This window comes from Globicephala melas, chromosome 17 (genome assembly GCF_963455315.2).
Source record: "Globicephala melas chromosome 17, mGloMel1.2, whole genome shotgun sequence".
NCBI lineage: Eukaryota > Metazoa > Chordata > Mammalia > Artiodactyla > Delphinidae > Globicephala > Globicephala melas.
This window is the reverse complement of record NC_083330.1, coordinates 50,502,777-50,520,448: the sequence shown is the minus strand read 5'-3', so window position 1 is coordinate 50,520,448 and position 17,672 is coordinate 50,502,777. Positions and strand designations below refer to the sequence as shown.

Below are 17,672 nucleotides of genomic sequence, written 5' to 3'. Positions count from 1 at the left end.
GCTCTTAGTTAATAGGAATCATTTTCCTGTATTTTATGGCATAAAAACTGGATGCTTAAAGAAACTCTGCTCTTCAGTGCAAAATGTTCTGTCAGAGCCGGAAAAAAAGCATTGATTAGTGATGACTCCAAACCATAAACTTTTACTGGAGCAATTTTGCTACTCCTTTTGAGTTTATAATTAAAATTAAAATTAAAAATTAAAAATTCCCGAGATTTTTTTTAGACTTATCTTAAAAGAAACTTGTAATTTGTTGGTCGTAATCCTAAAGAATATAATTTTATGCTGTAAGATAAACACACATATATTTACATGAAAGTAAGCTGTTCTCTCAACTAATGTGCCCAGATAGTCTATGGAGGCGGATATATTTTGGATACACATGCATTGATGAATACACACACACCTCAGAGAAACTGTCTCCAGTAGTTTTGAATAGCCTACCTCATTGCTACTGAAACTTTTAATGACCCAGAATTTAAGTTTAAATAGTCATTAAAATATATCTGCAGTTCTCTTTCAAAAAAAGACTTGATTTATGTTAGAACCAATTTAGCTTTTAACAATATATTTAAATGGCATTATTTGGTGGAATTTTAAATTTTTCTATAAGAAGACTTGGAAACACATTAATTTAAGGCAGTTTAAAAATATTTATTCCTTCAAAAAAGTATCAAAGTATAAATCTTATATTTATCACCCATACATTTTTTTTCTGTTTTGTATTAGAATCAAACTGATTGGAAGCGATTTCCAGAAGTTTCTTAATTCATTCCTTGTTTTCCAACTGTGTTCTAATTAAGCCGTTGTCAGAAAAATGGTTACCTAATTTTTGAAAAATGCTACAGCAGAAAAGCTTTTCATATCTGTTCTCAGTAACTCGGTCTTTAACTTCCCTAATAGATAAAGAAATTATTATGGTTGTATTATAGCTTTGTAGCTATAATTTTATGTATTTTTGATTAGCAACATAGTGAAAAGTAGAAAAAAGTTCTATTTTAGAAGATAATCTTTCACATATCCTGTGAGCATTGACATCTTTTTTGTTTCTCGGCAAAGCATTCTCTGTAGTCTTTCCTCAAAGTCCTTTTTAAAATAACCATTTTCATTTTGATGCTTTTAGGTCAAGTTTCAGCTCAGGTCCTGGAACCTGCCCTGCTCAGACTGTGAGAGTATGTATTCTATAACATAGTAATAGCTCACTGATATTTTTTATGTAGTTTTTCTTATCAAATTCCAGGTGATGTCTTTACTGAAATTACAGTAGTTTGGAATGCAAGACTCCTCTTGGATATCTGATTCAGTGATGATTTATTTTAAATAATTTCCATTACATTTAAAATTTTTTCATGTTATATGTAAGCTTTTCATTTCTCCTTTTTCTTTAACACCTAAGTCAAATAAAACTGATTAGGACATAGTGATATAAACATGACCATGAGCAATGCTTGGGAAATACTACAGATGCTTATTATGTAAATGAGTGTCTGTGTGTGTATGGATGTTTAGCACTTTCTTTTGATTTCAGTTTATATTATATGTTTAACAGTCTATGTACTTTTTCTGGAGAGTGAAATACCATTTCCAGTTGGGGGGAAGTAAACTCATTTTATTAAACAGTAGGATGTTTGTGAAAAAAATAATTATTAGCTATATTCTGCTCTTTTAATATCTGGCAATCACCAAGATATTAGGATTCAAGAAAACCCAGCAAAGGTTGCAGACTCTTTGAAACCTTAGAGATGTGATGTCTCTAATAATCATTAGGTGTGTTGAACATGTTATTTAGAGTACCTTGTAAAATATGTTTCCTCTAATTGAAATCCATTGCTGCTATTTGGGTGGTTGACAGAGATTCTACAGTGACCAAAACATTTGTCTGGTCTTTACTTATAGATGGAGACTATTTATTTTGGCAAATATTTGTTTATTTTCCTTGTTCTGCAAGAATAACAAAGAAAATATGCCCTTGATCATCTTGGTCTTGTAACAAACCAATGATGGTCCCAGCCTCCATTTTATGAATTTAGTGGTTCAACCCTTTGACTGAAGACCTATTCATAGGGTTTGTGGGAGTTTATGATTAAAGGGAAGAGTGTAACACTGACTCCTTCCTCCTCTTCTCCCTCTAAGGAGATCACATTTATTATACCACAAAGGTGATGAGAGAAAGTATAGCATAATGGATAAGAGTGTAAGCTTTGGGACGAGACTGCGTTCAAATCCAAACTCTACCACTTACTGGCTGTGCCATCTTAGGTCACCTTACCTCTCTGACCTGCTGGTTCTTCTTCTGCAAAGTGGTATCGAAGAGAGTATCTATTTCATAGGAATATTTTTAGTATGAAATGAGTTGACATATGTAAAACACTTAGTGCCTGGCTCACAGCTAACAGCAGCAGCATGAAGATGATGATGATTTAATAACATGGAGGAAACTCATAGTTAGCATCTTTCTGAAAGAAGGAAAAAGACTTGTAATATGCTTCCTTCTTTCTGGGATACAACCAATAACATTTTATTTTATTTATTTATTTATTTTGCGGTACGCGGGCCTCTCACTGTTGTGGCCTCTCCCGTTGCGGAGCACAGGCTCCGGACGCGCAGGCTCAGCGGCCATGGCTCATGGGCCCAGCCACTCCGTGGCATGTGGGATCTTCCCGGACCGGGGCACGAACCCGCATCCCCTGCATCAGCAGGCGGACTCTCAACCACTGCGCCACCAGGGAAGCCCAACCAATAACATTTTAATACCTCTGGTATTTGCGTCACCTGGTCTAAGGGGTCCTTTTTTGTTTGTTTTTCCAATTTTTGAAGTGCCAGATCTGTATCCTAGTAAAAGGCAGAAGCTCCAAATTTGATGATAATTTTAATTGTTTTCAACCATAGTCTTGTTTTCTTTTTTTTCTGTCCAACTCCTTAGAATTTCTGCAAACCAAGTAGATTGTCTTTCAAACCAGAATCTGTTGAGTGAATTGAGAGATTCTTTAGAGTAAAGCAAGTTTGTGGAATATAACCACAGGAGAAATGAATCTGCTGTAACATGAGTGACCTACAACATGAGTGACTTAGCTTGAACAAAAAGATAAGGGACCCTTTCTTCATGTGTACATTCCTCTCAACACAGGCAGCTTGATCTCTGCTGCTTTCTCGGGGCATCACCACAAAGAGAACCTAGGGAAGGGAGTCTGGGCACAAAGACGCTTGCTTCGTTGCACAGTTCGGAAGCTACCTGTCAGCTCAGTCGGGAAGGAGGAAGCCATTCATTTTGAAGGGATGCCTGGCACTCCTTTCTTTATCCTGTTCCAAAGTCCTTTCTCTCTCCTGCCCACACCCTTTTCAGCACAGCGTTATGCTCTCGACTTGCATGTATCTTAACTTTGCACTGAATCATGTCTGAAGCTTAGCAAAAAAATTCTGGATTTTCCCTCCTGAAGGTTTCATTCAGGAGTCAGTGTATGGCTAGGAAACCTATATTTAAAAAAAGAAAGAAAACTCCCTGGAGGATTATACTATCTCTGGCCCATAAACGAGCTTTTGGAACCACAGGTCTAAACTTCTTCCAACTCTCAGCTGAAAAAGAAACATCCCGTGTCATCTCCCCTTGAGTTTTACCACGGGCGCACTGTTGACACTGAGTTGCGCTAAATGTGTTGCTTGACCCCAGGAAACTGAGGCTTTGAACGCCTTTAACCCAAGGAATAATTAATATGAGAAATAGAGGTTGTAGGCCAGTCCCAATGGGGAGCTAATATGGCCCAAGAGCACCCTGATGTGCTGGGGGACTGGGTGGGGATCTTGATGCCTCCAGCCTAGTATGTACTGATTAATTTGTTTGCTCAGCAGCCATTTAAATGATTATGAGATCAAAGAAGTTTTGCTGGGCACAAGGGATCCAAAGAGTATAGTGGAAAGAGTACAGGTTTTAGAATCTGCCAGATGTTGGTTTGAATCACTGCCGAGCTATGTGATCCTGAGCTGTTTACTTAACTTCTCTAAACCTATTTCCTCATCGGCAAAGTGAAAATAATGCTTACCTTGCGGGCTGTCATAAGGATTAGAAATAATACACACGAGGCACCTCATCTGGTGCTAGAATTGATTTAGCATGTACGTGCCAGGTATAGTATCTGCAACTTGACACACATTTTCTTTATCCTTTACAGCAATGCTGAGGTGGGTACCATTGATATTATTCATTCAGAAATAAGAAAACTAAGCCTTAGAAAAAGTAACTGATCCAAGATCACTAGCTTCTGAGAGGCAGAGCTCTGCTTTGAATCTATGACTGTCTGACCCCCAAACCCATGTTCTTAACCATGTATCCTGGATGCCTGCCTAGTCCAGTGTCATGTGAATCACCCACCCCTCCAGGCTAGACCTGGGAGTGACCTATCCATGGACTGGCCAGGCATCCATGACTCTGTAGTTTAACTGAGGGGGAGTAAGGCATGTTGAGTTCTTCTCTTGGGAATATGCAATTAAGGCAAAAGAGACTGAGGCCGTTATAAGAGGGCGGTAAGCTGGAAGGGCATGGGTTTATTCAGGGCCAGGGCTGCCTTCATAAACCATGTGTAAGCTGGAGTTGAGAGCAGAAGCCATGTAGGGTCCAGGAAGAACAAGAGAGTTCGCTTGATGATGGATGACAAAGACCCTATGGTTTTGGTTCCTGACCACATTCAGCGTTCAGATCTAGCCCAGACATCTTTGCTCTAGCTCACCATATTAATTGAGATAAATTTGAGTGAATATCTGTAACTTAATTTTTAGGAAGCCTCTAACCAGTACTCTGTGGCACATATTGGCATTACATTGTAGCTATTTGTAATTATTCACAAACTAGTAGCCATGAAATATAAGCACACATAAAATTGCAATAAAAGGTGGTAAATTTTTTAGTTAGGGAGGTTCAAAGTGCTACAGGGGCACAGAGGAGGGGATGCAGTTATGGAGGCTGGAACATGTATCCCCTCATGTCACCCTGTGTTGACTATCCTCATGTAAGGCCTGCCACTTAGGTAAGCCATAGGCTGGACTGATAACCGACGCTCTGACGTAGCTACCATGTAGAAACCATTATTTACGTTCTTATTGCTTGTAAGTATGTCTTCAAGTTCCAAATTGTGTTGAATCCAAATTAAATAAATGCTTGCCGTATGATGATAGTCCTACATTTCATTTCTTGGACTTTTTTTTTTTCATTTAGTTAATGGTTATCGATTGAAGCCCAAGATGAAGGGATTAAATCATCTTATTCAAATGGAGTTATCTTAAAAGGTACCTTCCATTATAGTATGAAGTCAGCTTCGGAGCAACTTGGAATTCTTCTCTGGTTATCCCATCACTCCTAATCAAATGAAATCAGTATCATTTTCTCTGCAAAACCTGATTTTTTTTCTGACTTAATTTAAGAGTGGCAAATGAGCCTGATTGTTTTCTGCAAATTTTATTTATTTTGAGTACATTCAGGGTGCATAGCTGCATGACATTCTAGCAGAACCGTTTGCTTAAATTTTTTGATGATGTTCAATTACATGAGAATGTGTCTGAAGCACTTACAGTGCATGGTCCATAGCAGGAATGTCCACCAATCCACTTACCCCACCACGAAATTTTATAGATTGCATCTTGATAAAAGGTAAGGAAAAGAATAAGCAGTGAATCAATGCAGTGTATATTTACAGAAAGTCTCTAAGTTACAGATAAGTTGTCATGTATGCCGTATTAACAGTTCATAATGGGTTTTCAGTTATGATGAGGCCATGGGTTTTTCTCATAGAACTCTGTCAGAGTAATATTAGCCGTCTTCTAATACTCTTCTGTCTTTCTTGAAAAATAACTCTATTGCTGTGTTCTTATCCAGGGACTTTTATTTTTGTTTCTTTTTGGTTTTGTTTTTTTTCCTTTTGCCATACGCGGGCCTCTCACTGTTGTGGCCTTTCCCGTTGCGGAGCACAGGCTCAGCGGCCATGGCTCACGGGCCCAGCCGCTCCGCGGCATGTGGGATCTTCCTGGACCGGGGCACGAACCTATGTCCCCTGCATCGGCAGGCGGACTCTCAACCACTGTGCCACCAGGGAAGCCCCAGGGACTTTTAAAGCTGTAAAATTATATAAGAGAGAAATATTGAGACCTGGCTGCAAGTCCAGCTCTGCTGCTAATTAGCTGTAGGAACTTGGATAGGTCACTCGGATTTCTCTGTGCCTGGCTTGCTTTATTTCTAAAGCATTTAGCAGAGCTGGACTAGAGCAGAGGGTAGTAATGTCGGGTATACTTGCTGTCTCTCCACCCTCCCCAACATGGTCCACTGCCTGAGGCTGGGAAGCCAACGTGATCAGAAGCCTTGCTCAGGAGTCACCACCTAACAATCAGCTTTTGTACTTGATGTTAAATCTCTGTGCACTCCCTGCACCAGAAGATAATGACGATCATTCTTAGATTTACAACTCTATTCTTTTTTTTTTTTTTCTTCTGCGGTGTGTGGGCCTGTCACTGTTGTGGCCTCTCCTGTTGCGGAGCACAGGCTCAGCGGCCATGGCTCACGGGCCCAGCCGCTCCGCGGCATGTGGGATCTTCCTGGACAGGGGCACGAACCCGTGTCCCCTGCATCGGTAGGCGGACTCTCAACCACTGCGCCACCAGGGAAGCCCTACAACTCTATTCTCATAGATAAGAGACCTAAGAGAAAAGGACCTGTTCTTTGCAGGTAGTTTATGTTAACTTTCCCCGTAAGAAAATGGGAACCTGGGTTTGTGAATAATGCTTTTTTTCCCCTAAATCACTGTTTGAATAGCAGATTTCATCTTTATTTTCTTTTCTCTTAGCCTCCTTTACCTTCAAACATCTTTTTAATAGAGATGTAATTACATTTTTCCTCGTGCAGCATTTGGATCTTGCTACCTATTCTTAGTCCACCACAGAGCTTACCATTGGCTAAAAAGAAAAAAAGGCGACCTTCACTTGGGGTTAGAAGAAAGTATTTAAGAAGTTAGAGCCTAAAAGCTCCCCTGTATATATATATATTTTTAACCAGAGATACTCTTACAGTAAAAGTGAATTATTGCCCCCTTGTGGTAGAGTTATATATTTATTTTTTTCACACAAATGAAATTTTCGACAGGATGATTTTAGTTTTCACTACTCTGAAACTCTTTGTCCTTGACGGTGAACCTAAAGTAGTCATGAAAAGAACTCGAGACATTTGTGAAACCACCTCTTTTTGTTTATTCTCACCTATCTTAAACTCCATGGAATCTTGTCTAAACTGATTTTTTTTTCTTTCCTGTTTGAGGTACCAGATTTCTAAGAACTTAAGTTAAACAAATCAACTGGAGTGATCAATGTTGTGTGGAACAAACCTAGATATTATTTAGGTTACTTTTCTGTAGTCTCTACTGCTTCAAATGGGTTGGTAAGGGCTTGGTAATAGAAGTTGTATCTTAGACCCGAAGAACAATAATTTTCTCCAGAGCTATACAATGAGGAAATTTTGAAACACCATGTGCAAGAAATCTTAGTGGTGATACATTTAATTCATAAAGGTTCAGGTCATCCTCAGGATTAGCTTTTCTCTTCCATTTTCATCAAGTTGAACAATGCAACAAGATTTTTTAAACCAAATGGGACTTCCTTTCAGCAAAATAGGCAACAGACCTCATGCCTACTAAAATGTCTTTGAGTAGAGGCCTCGAAGAGAAAGGAAGCCATTTTGTACTCTTCTTTTTGCAACAAAAAATATGGTAAAATTTTACAGATAAAAGAACAGTAACACACAGTCAGAATCGGCTTATTGAATCACAGCTTACAAATTAGTATAAATCTGCATAGGTAGTAAGTATTCTGAATTCTGAATGACTTTCATGTTTGTATGTTTAGAGAAGCCCATTTTGTCAGTTGTCACTCTCCACCAATAGCCTTGTAAGATGAACAAGCCAACTGGTAAGCTATCTCCAGATTGTGTATAGATTTTGAAAGCACATGCTCTTTTTTTTTTATAAAGATGAAATGACTAAGTGACCACTTGGAAGTTTCAAGTTATGACTTGAAATTCAAGATGTCCAGTAAAGTTTCCTTAGTAGATGGCTTGTTATTTTTCAACACTATGACATTTATTGGTTTGTCTCTAGATTATTTTTTTCTCAAAGAAAATTTGATCACAGTCATCAAACAACTATTGAACAATTTACCAATCCTTTAAAAAGACAACGATCTCTCTCTGTGAAATGTTTTTAGTAGAGTGTATTTTTGAAAAACCAGATAGATGTTACTTAAAATGCCAATTAAGGAACTCTGTACTGTAAAGGAGCCAAATAGGTTCATTGGCTTTACTCGTTCTAGCTCAGTCTCTGACTCTCTAGCTGATGTAAATAAATAACCATCAATATGTTGTTCTGAACCATTATGAACAGTGGAGAGATTTTTATCTTGGACGATGTAGAATATAGAGGGGTAGGTCCCAGTCATGCTCATCACATTTGCCTACTTGGACACCTTTCTAGATACAAGAAGCTTTGTGAGCCAACATCCATTCTTAATGTCTAAAATATTTAGGTTAGTAGTTCTTAAACTTTCATGTGTTAGATGCAATTGTGATTGATCCCTCCACTAAGGAACCTGCTTACCCCCACAGTAGGAATGCTTTTGAATTACAGGCTTTTCCTTACACCCATTTATGACAAGTTTTAGGGACAAGTAACAGTAGTACTCTTGGGAATAAATTTAACTGTCATGGCCTTAAAATACAAAATACTTCAATTCATAGCTGAAAAGAAACTTTATGATTTCTGTAATCATAACAAGAGGTCATAAAAAATTGTAGTCGGACATTTAGGTAATTTACAATTGTTCCAGAATTATAGTAAATATCTCTATGCAGAAATCTCTGTTCAACGTTAGGTTATTTTCCTAGGATAGATTCCTAAATCTGAGTCAAAAGTTAGGAATATTTTTAATGCTTTTGTATACATTGCCAGATGGCTTTTCAAAAAGACTGTATCAATTTTATATTCTCATAATGCATCCTGATGCTGTCTTACCATTTTCTCACTAGCTTTTTACATATTTTTACTTTTAAGAATCTTTGCAGTGGCAACTCATCTTAGTTGGAGGTTTTAATTATGAGATTTGATTCTTTAAATATATTTATTAGCTATTTTATTTCCTTTATGAATTGTATTTAGGTCTTTTGTCTCTTTTTTGAGCTTTTAAAGTATTTTAGGAATCAGCTGGCATTTTTCCAGAGAATTATCAATCACTCTTAAATAAATAAATCTCTATTGCTACTCATTCTTGGGCAAACTAAAGTTGCTCATACGAGAAAAAGAAATAACCCAGTTACTATTTATTGTCTACATCTCAGTCCTTGTGGCTTTAGATGTGGAAGCAACCTTATGTTTCACCTCCAGCACATCCTCTGAAGTATGACAAGATTCATCGAGTTAGTAGTTACAGGCTTCTTGTCCTCAGTTTTAGCTGCTTTGAAGGATGACTGGAGGTGATTCCCAAGTCTCCATGGTGAATTTCATAAATACAGTGAAGCCCAGGTTTCAAGTCAGCATCACAGACTTACCATTAAAATTTAGTAAAAATTGGTACTCGTTTCAGGTGATTAGCCTTGTCATCATAGTTGTGGCTGTAACAATGGTAACTATAGTTAATTACATTTGCATGGTGTAGCTTACTTTGCTCAGTTGTGTGTGTATGTGTTTGTGTATGTATATAGAGAGAGAAGCTTTTATCTTTTTCCACAGTCACAGCTACTGAGTTTATTCTTCAATTTTCTTTCATTGTATTTACCATTAGGAAGTCTTTCTCAAAGCACTTAGTAATCATAATGCAAAACCTAGACAGCCTTTGTACCTTACTGATGTACGTACAATAACCATTGCTCCGATGATAAAAAGACTCTTACCTAAATCTAGTGAGAGGAAAAATCATTTGAAGACCTTCCTTGAATTGGGGAGCTTATGAAAGAATGAAATTCATGTCTGACTGGCAGTGGCGTCAGTATTTTCACAGCTTCATGTAATTTGTAAGTCTGCCTGATATCTTGGTTCAAAATAATCTGTCCTATTCCTGATTCTAAGAGCAGCAGTCTACGGCTGGATGTTACAAGTATTTCCATAAGGGACTGTTCACCTTTTCCTGTAGAAGAGTTGATAGGTTATGCTGTTGGACCATTTCCACATGTGTGCAAGTCAATGTCATTATGTTGGTTAGAGTGTGGCTTTGATAGCATCTTTCTAACTTTGTTCATTTTGATAATAACCTTGTCTCGCTAGTGATGGTTTACATACCTTTTCATCCTAGGAACACAACTTTTTCACACGATGCCTCATGACTTTCCAGTGAAAGATAATTGTAGCATCTTCATCCTATAAATGTAGAAACTGAGAGTCACAACCACAATGTATTACCAGACATCTCAGTTACAAGACTGCCTACCTGCCAGGTTTCCTTCCTCTCAGAGAGGACCTTTCTCTATTAAACCACATTGTTTTCCTTAAAAACTGTTATATCTGGGCCAGTCATCTTCTTGCATTCATATAACAGTGCTGTAAAGATTTGCTCTGTAGATCAGATTCTGCCTGATCTTGAAGAGATTCCCCCAATAGTAATTTAAGGCCACTGCATTCTTCAAGTACTCAGGACAATGATATGAAGAATTTTTCATTGGAGTTGGACATAGCTGAAGGCTGACGATCTCCTCATAAAACTCAAACCTTTTCTGCTCATCCTGGGCAGTATATTTGCCGAGTCTTCTCTTGTGAACTGAGAAGTAAGAAAGTTAAGTCCATGGGTTGAATTACTCTTTGGGTGACTGGCATCATATTTGCCCTTAAATGCTCAGGGTGAATGTACTTGATAATGTGGAACAATCTGAAACTACACAAGTCATTCTCTGAGTCTAAGTTCATAGTCACAGATGTAAAGAAGTTAAGTGGAAACAAATTAGCACACTTGTAGGTCCAATATAACTTATTTTCAAATATATAGATAAGAATAGGGATATATATTTCTGTTAGCCTTAATCTTACCAATTCCTTATATTTGAAAATCTTAGTAGAGTTCAGAAGAAAATGTGTGCAAGACCCTTTTCATACTCTATGTTAGGTTATGTTTTAATATTTTACTACTTTGAGTTGGCTTAAAGTCCAAACAACCTACTATGGACCACAAAATATTTTCAGGTAATTTAGAACTATCCATGGTCAAGTCTTGGCTAATCGTCTTAAGCCTTTGGTATTTGCAAATATATCCTACGTGACACGTGGCTGACCAAAAACAAAACCAAGCAGTGAACAAATAGCACAGAGATGTCATTTAAAAGAGACATCTGAGGAAAAATTTTAGGGTTGTAATAAGGTCTCCCGAAACATCTCTAGTTGGAACCAGTACCTTAAAACTTATCGCCAATGGGATAATCATATAATCTATAAAATAAGTTTTCAGAAGCATTTCTGAATTTTTTGTCCCAGTATGAACTGCTTTATGCAAATATTGAGGAACTTCTATTACACAATGTTCTATCAGCTAGCAAACACAAAAACTACTTGATATTGACAATTACATCAGAATAATATGTTGATATTAGGTAAATGACATGAAATTAACCTTCTTTGAAAATGAGAGTTTGCAGTCACAGCATAGATTTGCTGTTAGTGAAGGAGTACACATCTAACATTCAACTACATAATTTATACAAAGAATTGAAATGGTGATTGGGAAAGGTTTTCTTTAAATTATATTCAGTATATTTTTATCTTAACAAAACACATTTTAAAATCTAGGAATGTTTGCATTATTTTTTCATTTAATTTTATTTTGTTTCTAGAAGAAACTCCAGCCTTTAAATAAATGAAACACAAACTGAATTTTTACATGGTAGTCAGCAATGATTTTTTTTAACTAAGGATTTTTTGGTTGTTTTTTGAGAGAAAATATAGAACTAAGAAAACCTTCCTCATAAAACTTTATAAGTGAAACTTCTTTTTAAATATGCTATTTTATGTTAAGTATTTCATCTCTCTGTCCTTATTAGGTGTGTCTCATCATTAGAAACAGTGTTACTAAATAGTTGTAACTTTACAGTTTCTTTGACTAATGATGCCTTGGACTAAAGTTTCATTGGGTAGGATTAACTACGTTTTAAGTTGGCAAAATGCCCTTATAACATAATGCCAGAACTTAATGAGAACCAGACGTTAACTTCAAGGACCTTCATAATTTAATATGAGGCATGCTTATATTCTTATTATTTTACTGTGGTGTCCTATTAAAAATAAGTTATTCTTTTTTATCTTTGTTCTTGTGATAAAAAGTTGAACTCAGCAAAGTTTTACTTATTGAATCTAGGGTCTTACGAGTAAGACTTTTCCATCCTCAAACAAGACAGACCCTTTCCGATCAGAAAGAGCAGAAATGAGAACCATCTCCCTTACTTAAAAATCTCATGGCATCCTTTAATCTCCTGTGACTCTGGTTTCCTGTGGCTCAAATCTGTCTTCCTAACCTGTGGTCTATTTCTTTTCCATGTCTTATATCAGCCACTTCTCCATTGCCTGGATTGAAAAGCTGACCAGCTATATCCCTGTAATGAAAGGATCTTGGGAATATTGAGTTTCTTACGTGTAGGAAGGATGGAGAGCATGGATTAGAACGGAATGTTCTATTTGTGGTACTGATGACTGTGGTGTCTAATAGCTATACCTCACAGGAAGAGAAAGCTTAAGTTTTGTGGAACTACATGATAAATTGGAAGTAGGGACAGGTAGAGGAGGAAGAAGAGCTGACGGGAGGATTCTTTCTAGTCTGTGAGGAAGAACCTTCCTGTCCTGAAGGTGTATAGCACCAAACTTCTAATGCAGATGAACTTTCAAGCTCTTTTCTGTTCTAAAAATCCCATGATTCCTATATGCTTAGAACCCAAAGGACCTAAAGCAAATGCCTATATTCCTTATTCTTTTTTCTCACAGTCCTACGTAGACATACTTGCAAAGAAATGCTGAGACCTTATAAAGACTGGAAACCATACCACAAGATGGAGAAAGTAAAATACAGCAGAGGCAAAGGGAAAACTGCATCCCAAAACTCCTGATGGAGGAAAACCTCAACTATTTAGCTGTGGTCTGTGCTTCCTAGTGGCTAAGGCAAAGAGGGAAATAGGATAACAGGGTGTGATTTTCTGGTAGTAAAACACACACCTATCAGCTCTTCAGAAATAAGCATTTTTCTTGCTCTCAATAAGACCAACTTGCCTAGGAGGTTTGTATAAGAAGCCATAAGCCACATAAAAATGATGTCCTCATGAATTTTTATAGAAAATAAAGTACTCCACATATGTCATTTCATTTATTGGCCTTTGGAGAACACTGAGGGAATAATGTTAAAAGCTAGACGTTTTCTTCTCCCGTGGGGGCAGGGAGAGGGGCGTTTGAAACTTCTGGTATATTTACTGTAGATAGATGCTTATTTTCTTTTGACCCACTGACATATGGAGCAGTAGAAAGATGTAAAGATGTCTAGTAAAGGGTAGCGTTGTTAAAAGGAGGAGGGGATAAATGGAATTTTTGTGGCAGAATGATATTTGCAAGACTGATCAGGCCGCTGGGAGGTTTTTAAATATGCCAGTTCCCTGTAACAGGAAGATCAGTCTCTGTTTGAGACAGCATATCCAATTTAGTAAATTATTATTATTCCGTCAAAATTAATGTGAACAATTTTCTCTTTGAGGCTGCTTTTTCCATAGGTGATGTTTTCCAGATGGGCTTTGTATAAAACTCTTAATGTTTTGTGTTTTCTTTCCTAGAGAAAGAGCCTTTTCTGACATGTCTTCATTTCTTTCTCTTCCCCCTGTTGTAGGGAAGAGAGCGCCAAAGGCAAAGGAGAGAAAGAACAAGAAGAAGAAGAAGCTGATAGAAAGAGCCCAGGAGCAACACAGCGTCTTCCTAGCTACAGACAGAGCTAACCAGTAAAATAAAAGACACAGGGTGGTGTTTTTTTTGTTGTTTGTTTGGTTGGTTTTTTTTCTTGGTTGGGGGTTGTTTTTGCAAAAGTGCACAAAGCTACTCTCCACTCCCGGACACTGGTGGGTTGCATTTGCGCTGCTCGGACCAGTACCTGTTCCCAGTCACGTTGTGAGAGGAGGAGCCACGAGCGTGGTCTCTGTGTTATTTATGCTTTGATTTGCATCTGGAGACTGTGAAGGCGGGAGCTTGCGACCTGCAGCAGTGGCAGCAGGAGTAAGTGTACAGCATGTGACTCAGCTCGCTGTGCCCCCAGAGAGAGCCACCCCTGGTCCCACAGAGGGGCAGGAGGTGTGAGGCTGCAGACCCCCCACTGGAGAATTAATTGACTTGTGCATATTTATGGAAAGACAGCGCTTGGCAGGCAAAGTGCTATTTCGCTTGTGACCTTTATTTCTCATATTGCATTTTCAAGGATCAAGGTATGTGGATATCTGCTTAGTGTTACCACACGTGGTTCCCAACGTCTGTTACCTTCCAACTCTTGTGCACGGAGACTGCTTTTAGCTGGGGTTCCGCTGCAGGAATTCCCGTTCAGTTTCACAGCAGCTTGGATGTGTACATACTCTGCTGGGGCTACATATAAACCTCTTATTTACTGTATTTATGCTTTCTTCTGTGCAACAAGTCATACCTGATTAATATTATGTCACTTTGTTTCTAGTGGTTCCTAACCATTGTCTGGTAAATGACTGTTCTAGTTTTGCGAATTGATGAATGTTTTTCTGCCCCTTGAAACTTCTTAACTTTTCTTTTCTTTGTGGGCTTATTTCTCATTGTAAGGATAGGATAAGCTAGTTTGTACATAGGGTCAAATGACCCCTGTCAGAGAATTTGAATATCAATAGACCTTCCCTACTCCTGACCCCAGCTAAAGCTTGAGGCCTCTGGCAGTCAGAAGCCAAAACTCCCTTTGAGTCTAAGATGTGATGACTTTATGAAACACAACTGAAAACATGAGGAATTACATGCAGTCACTTGTAGTACTCATCATGCAGTTTCACAGGTCAACTAGAGAATTTTTCAAACTTTTAATTGCAAACTTCAATATGTATAGTTTCCATTTAAAGCAGTTCCTGACTTGCAATGACAGAGCATCTATCAATATTCTTAGGTCAGTGTAGAAATTACCATCTTATGAGACCATGCATAGAACTGGAGGAGAAACATAATTCCTACAACTGCTGGTCAGATCTTAACAGGACTCCTTTGAACCAGAATTTCTTTCTTATCCAAGACAGAGAGGAACACTGTGCAGACTTCCCAGGTGACTTTCAGAGCAGTTGTTTCAAAAACATCACTGTCCACTTGGGGGAATCAGTTCTTAGAGGGTTTTGAATCGGCTTCTTCCAAAAGCATCACTATCTTCCTGGATGATCCAGAAGAAAATTAGAACAAAAAGGAATGGCTGCAGATTTTTGAGGAAAAATACAAAGGTAAAGCCTTTTTCTCACCTTGCATTTGCTAAACTACCTCTTCTGTATTTTTGTTTAACTTTTGAGTCAAAAGCATCTTACCAATAAATATGAATGTCGAATACGTCATTATGAAAATACTATTGCTATGAGATAATAAGCCATATATGAATGTTGTATACAACTTTAGGGTTTGCATTTAATCCTAAAGTGTTCACCTCCTTTCACATCTATTTACACTATATTCCTATTTACTAAGTGGGGAGGGGGCTTCTTTATATAGTGCTTCATCGTTAATAAGTCAATACCTGTTCTGTTTCTGGGATGTCCTTTTAGTGCATTAAAAAAAATCAAAATTATTCTTGTGGAGATATTCTTTTCTTTAGAGATATATTTAGGGGAAAAAAATATTTAACAACTGTACCGCCAAATATTGGTCCTTAAAAAAAAGCAGACAAATTTTTAAAACCTATGTTTGTAACTACATGTAGGACACTAACTAGTTTAGCTATAAAGTGCACTGCAGCAGAGTGATTAAGAGTGGGGATTTTAGAGCCACACTACCTGAGGTCTAGTCTAGACTCTGAGGGTCGCCTGGGGCAAATTAGTTCATCTCCCCAGATCTCAGTTTCCTAATCTGTAAAATGGAGGCAACAATATTACCTATGTCGTAGGGCTATGTCTTAAAGACTAAGTAAAATATGTGTAGGGCTGTGTCTTAAGGATTCAGTTAGGTAAAATGCATAAAGTACGGTCAGCACAGCATGGTATAAACTAAGCAATGCACAAGTTGTTACCTGTTACTCTTGTTGCCTCTGTCCTTAGCTATTTATTTCAAAAATAATTCTCCCTACCAACAAAATAGAATATATTTATGAAATCATCACTTTCCTTCAATCTATTTTTTTTATGTCTGGATATTACTTGCTCAAACTTTTACTCTTATGGGAATTGATTAAAGCTACCTGATTTCTAAGCCTTTACTTATAAGCAAATACAAACCAACAGAGAGAGACATACTATAGAGTAATTTACAGCTTCATGGTAATTACCCAAAGAAGATCTCGTGGTTTTCCACAAATGGCTATACCATTCCTATACTTCATACAATGTATGTTAAGTAGAACATATGAAACTGGTTTTCTTAGTATTTTCGGGTAGCTTAGCATCTGTAAAAGTAAAATATGGGACTACAACTTTCTCCAAGAAGCTTGAGTGGTATTCTGATAGGGATTACATTGAATTGTAGATTGCCTACAATCTACAATTGTAGGTAGTACTGGCATTGTAATCATATTAATTCTTCTAATCTAAGAAAATAGTATATCTTTCCATCTGTGTTATCTTCAATTTCTTTCATCAGTGTCTTATCATTTTCTGAGTATGGGCCTTTTGCCTCCTTAGATAGGTTTATTCCTTTGTATTTTATTCTTTTTGGTGTGATGGTAAATGGGATTTTTCCCTTAATTTCTCTTTCTGATAGTTTGTTGTTACTGTACAGAAATGCAATAGATTTCTGTATATAAATTTTGTACCCTGAAACATTACTGAATTCATTGATGAGCTCTAGTAGTTTTTTGGTGGCATCTTTAGGATTTTTTATGTATAGTATCATGTCATCTGCAAACAATAACCGTTTTTACTTCTTCACTTCCAATCCCTATCAAAATACCAATGGCATTTTTCACAGAACTAGAACAAATTTTAAAATTTTTATGGAAACACAAAAGACCCCAAATAGGCAGAACAATCTTGAGAAAGAAGAACAGAGCTGGAGGAATCACACTCTCTGACTTCAGACTATACTACAAAGCTACAGTAATCAAAACAGTATGATACTGGCACAAAAACAGACACAAAGATCGACGGAACAGAATAGAGAGCTCAGAAACAAACCCACACACTTATGGTCAATCTACGACAAAGGAGGCAAGAATATACAATGGAGAAAAGACAGCCTCTTCAATAAGTGGTGCTGGGAAAACTGGACAGCTACATGTAAAAGAATGAAATTAGAACGTTCTCTAACACCATATACAAAAATTTTTTTAATTGGATTAAGGACCTAAACTTAAGACCAGAAACCATAAAACTCTTAGAGGAAAACATAGGCAGAACGCTCTTTGACATAAATTACAGCAATGTTTTTTTTTGGATCTGTCTCCTAAAGCAAAGGAAATAAAAGCAAAAATAAACAAATGGGACCTAATTAAACTTAAAAGCTTTTGCATAG

At 37.4% G+C, this 17,672-nt stretch overlaps 1 protein-coding gene across 2 annotated transcripts in view; it reads left to right on the top strand.

The window, feature by feature from the left end:
* Window positions 1–15,774, top strand: part of RSPO2 (R-spondin 2) — a 161,946-nt gene extending 146,172 nt beyond the window's left edge. For both annotated transcript variants that reach the window (XM_060287177.1, XM_030863095.2), the window contains one exon: window positions 13,861–15,774. In XM_060287177.1, coding sequence (XP_060143160.1) covers window positions 13,861–13,973 — 113 coding nt within the window. In that variant the 3' untranslated portion in view covers window positions 13,974–15,774. The remainder of the gene's footprint in view (window positions 1–13,860) is intronic.
* Window positions 15,775–17,672: the final 1,898 nt, after the last annotated feature.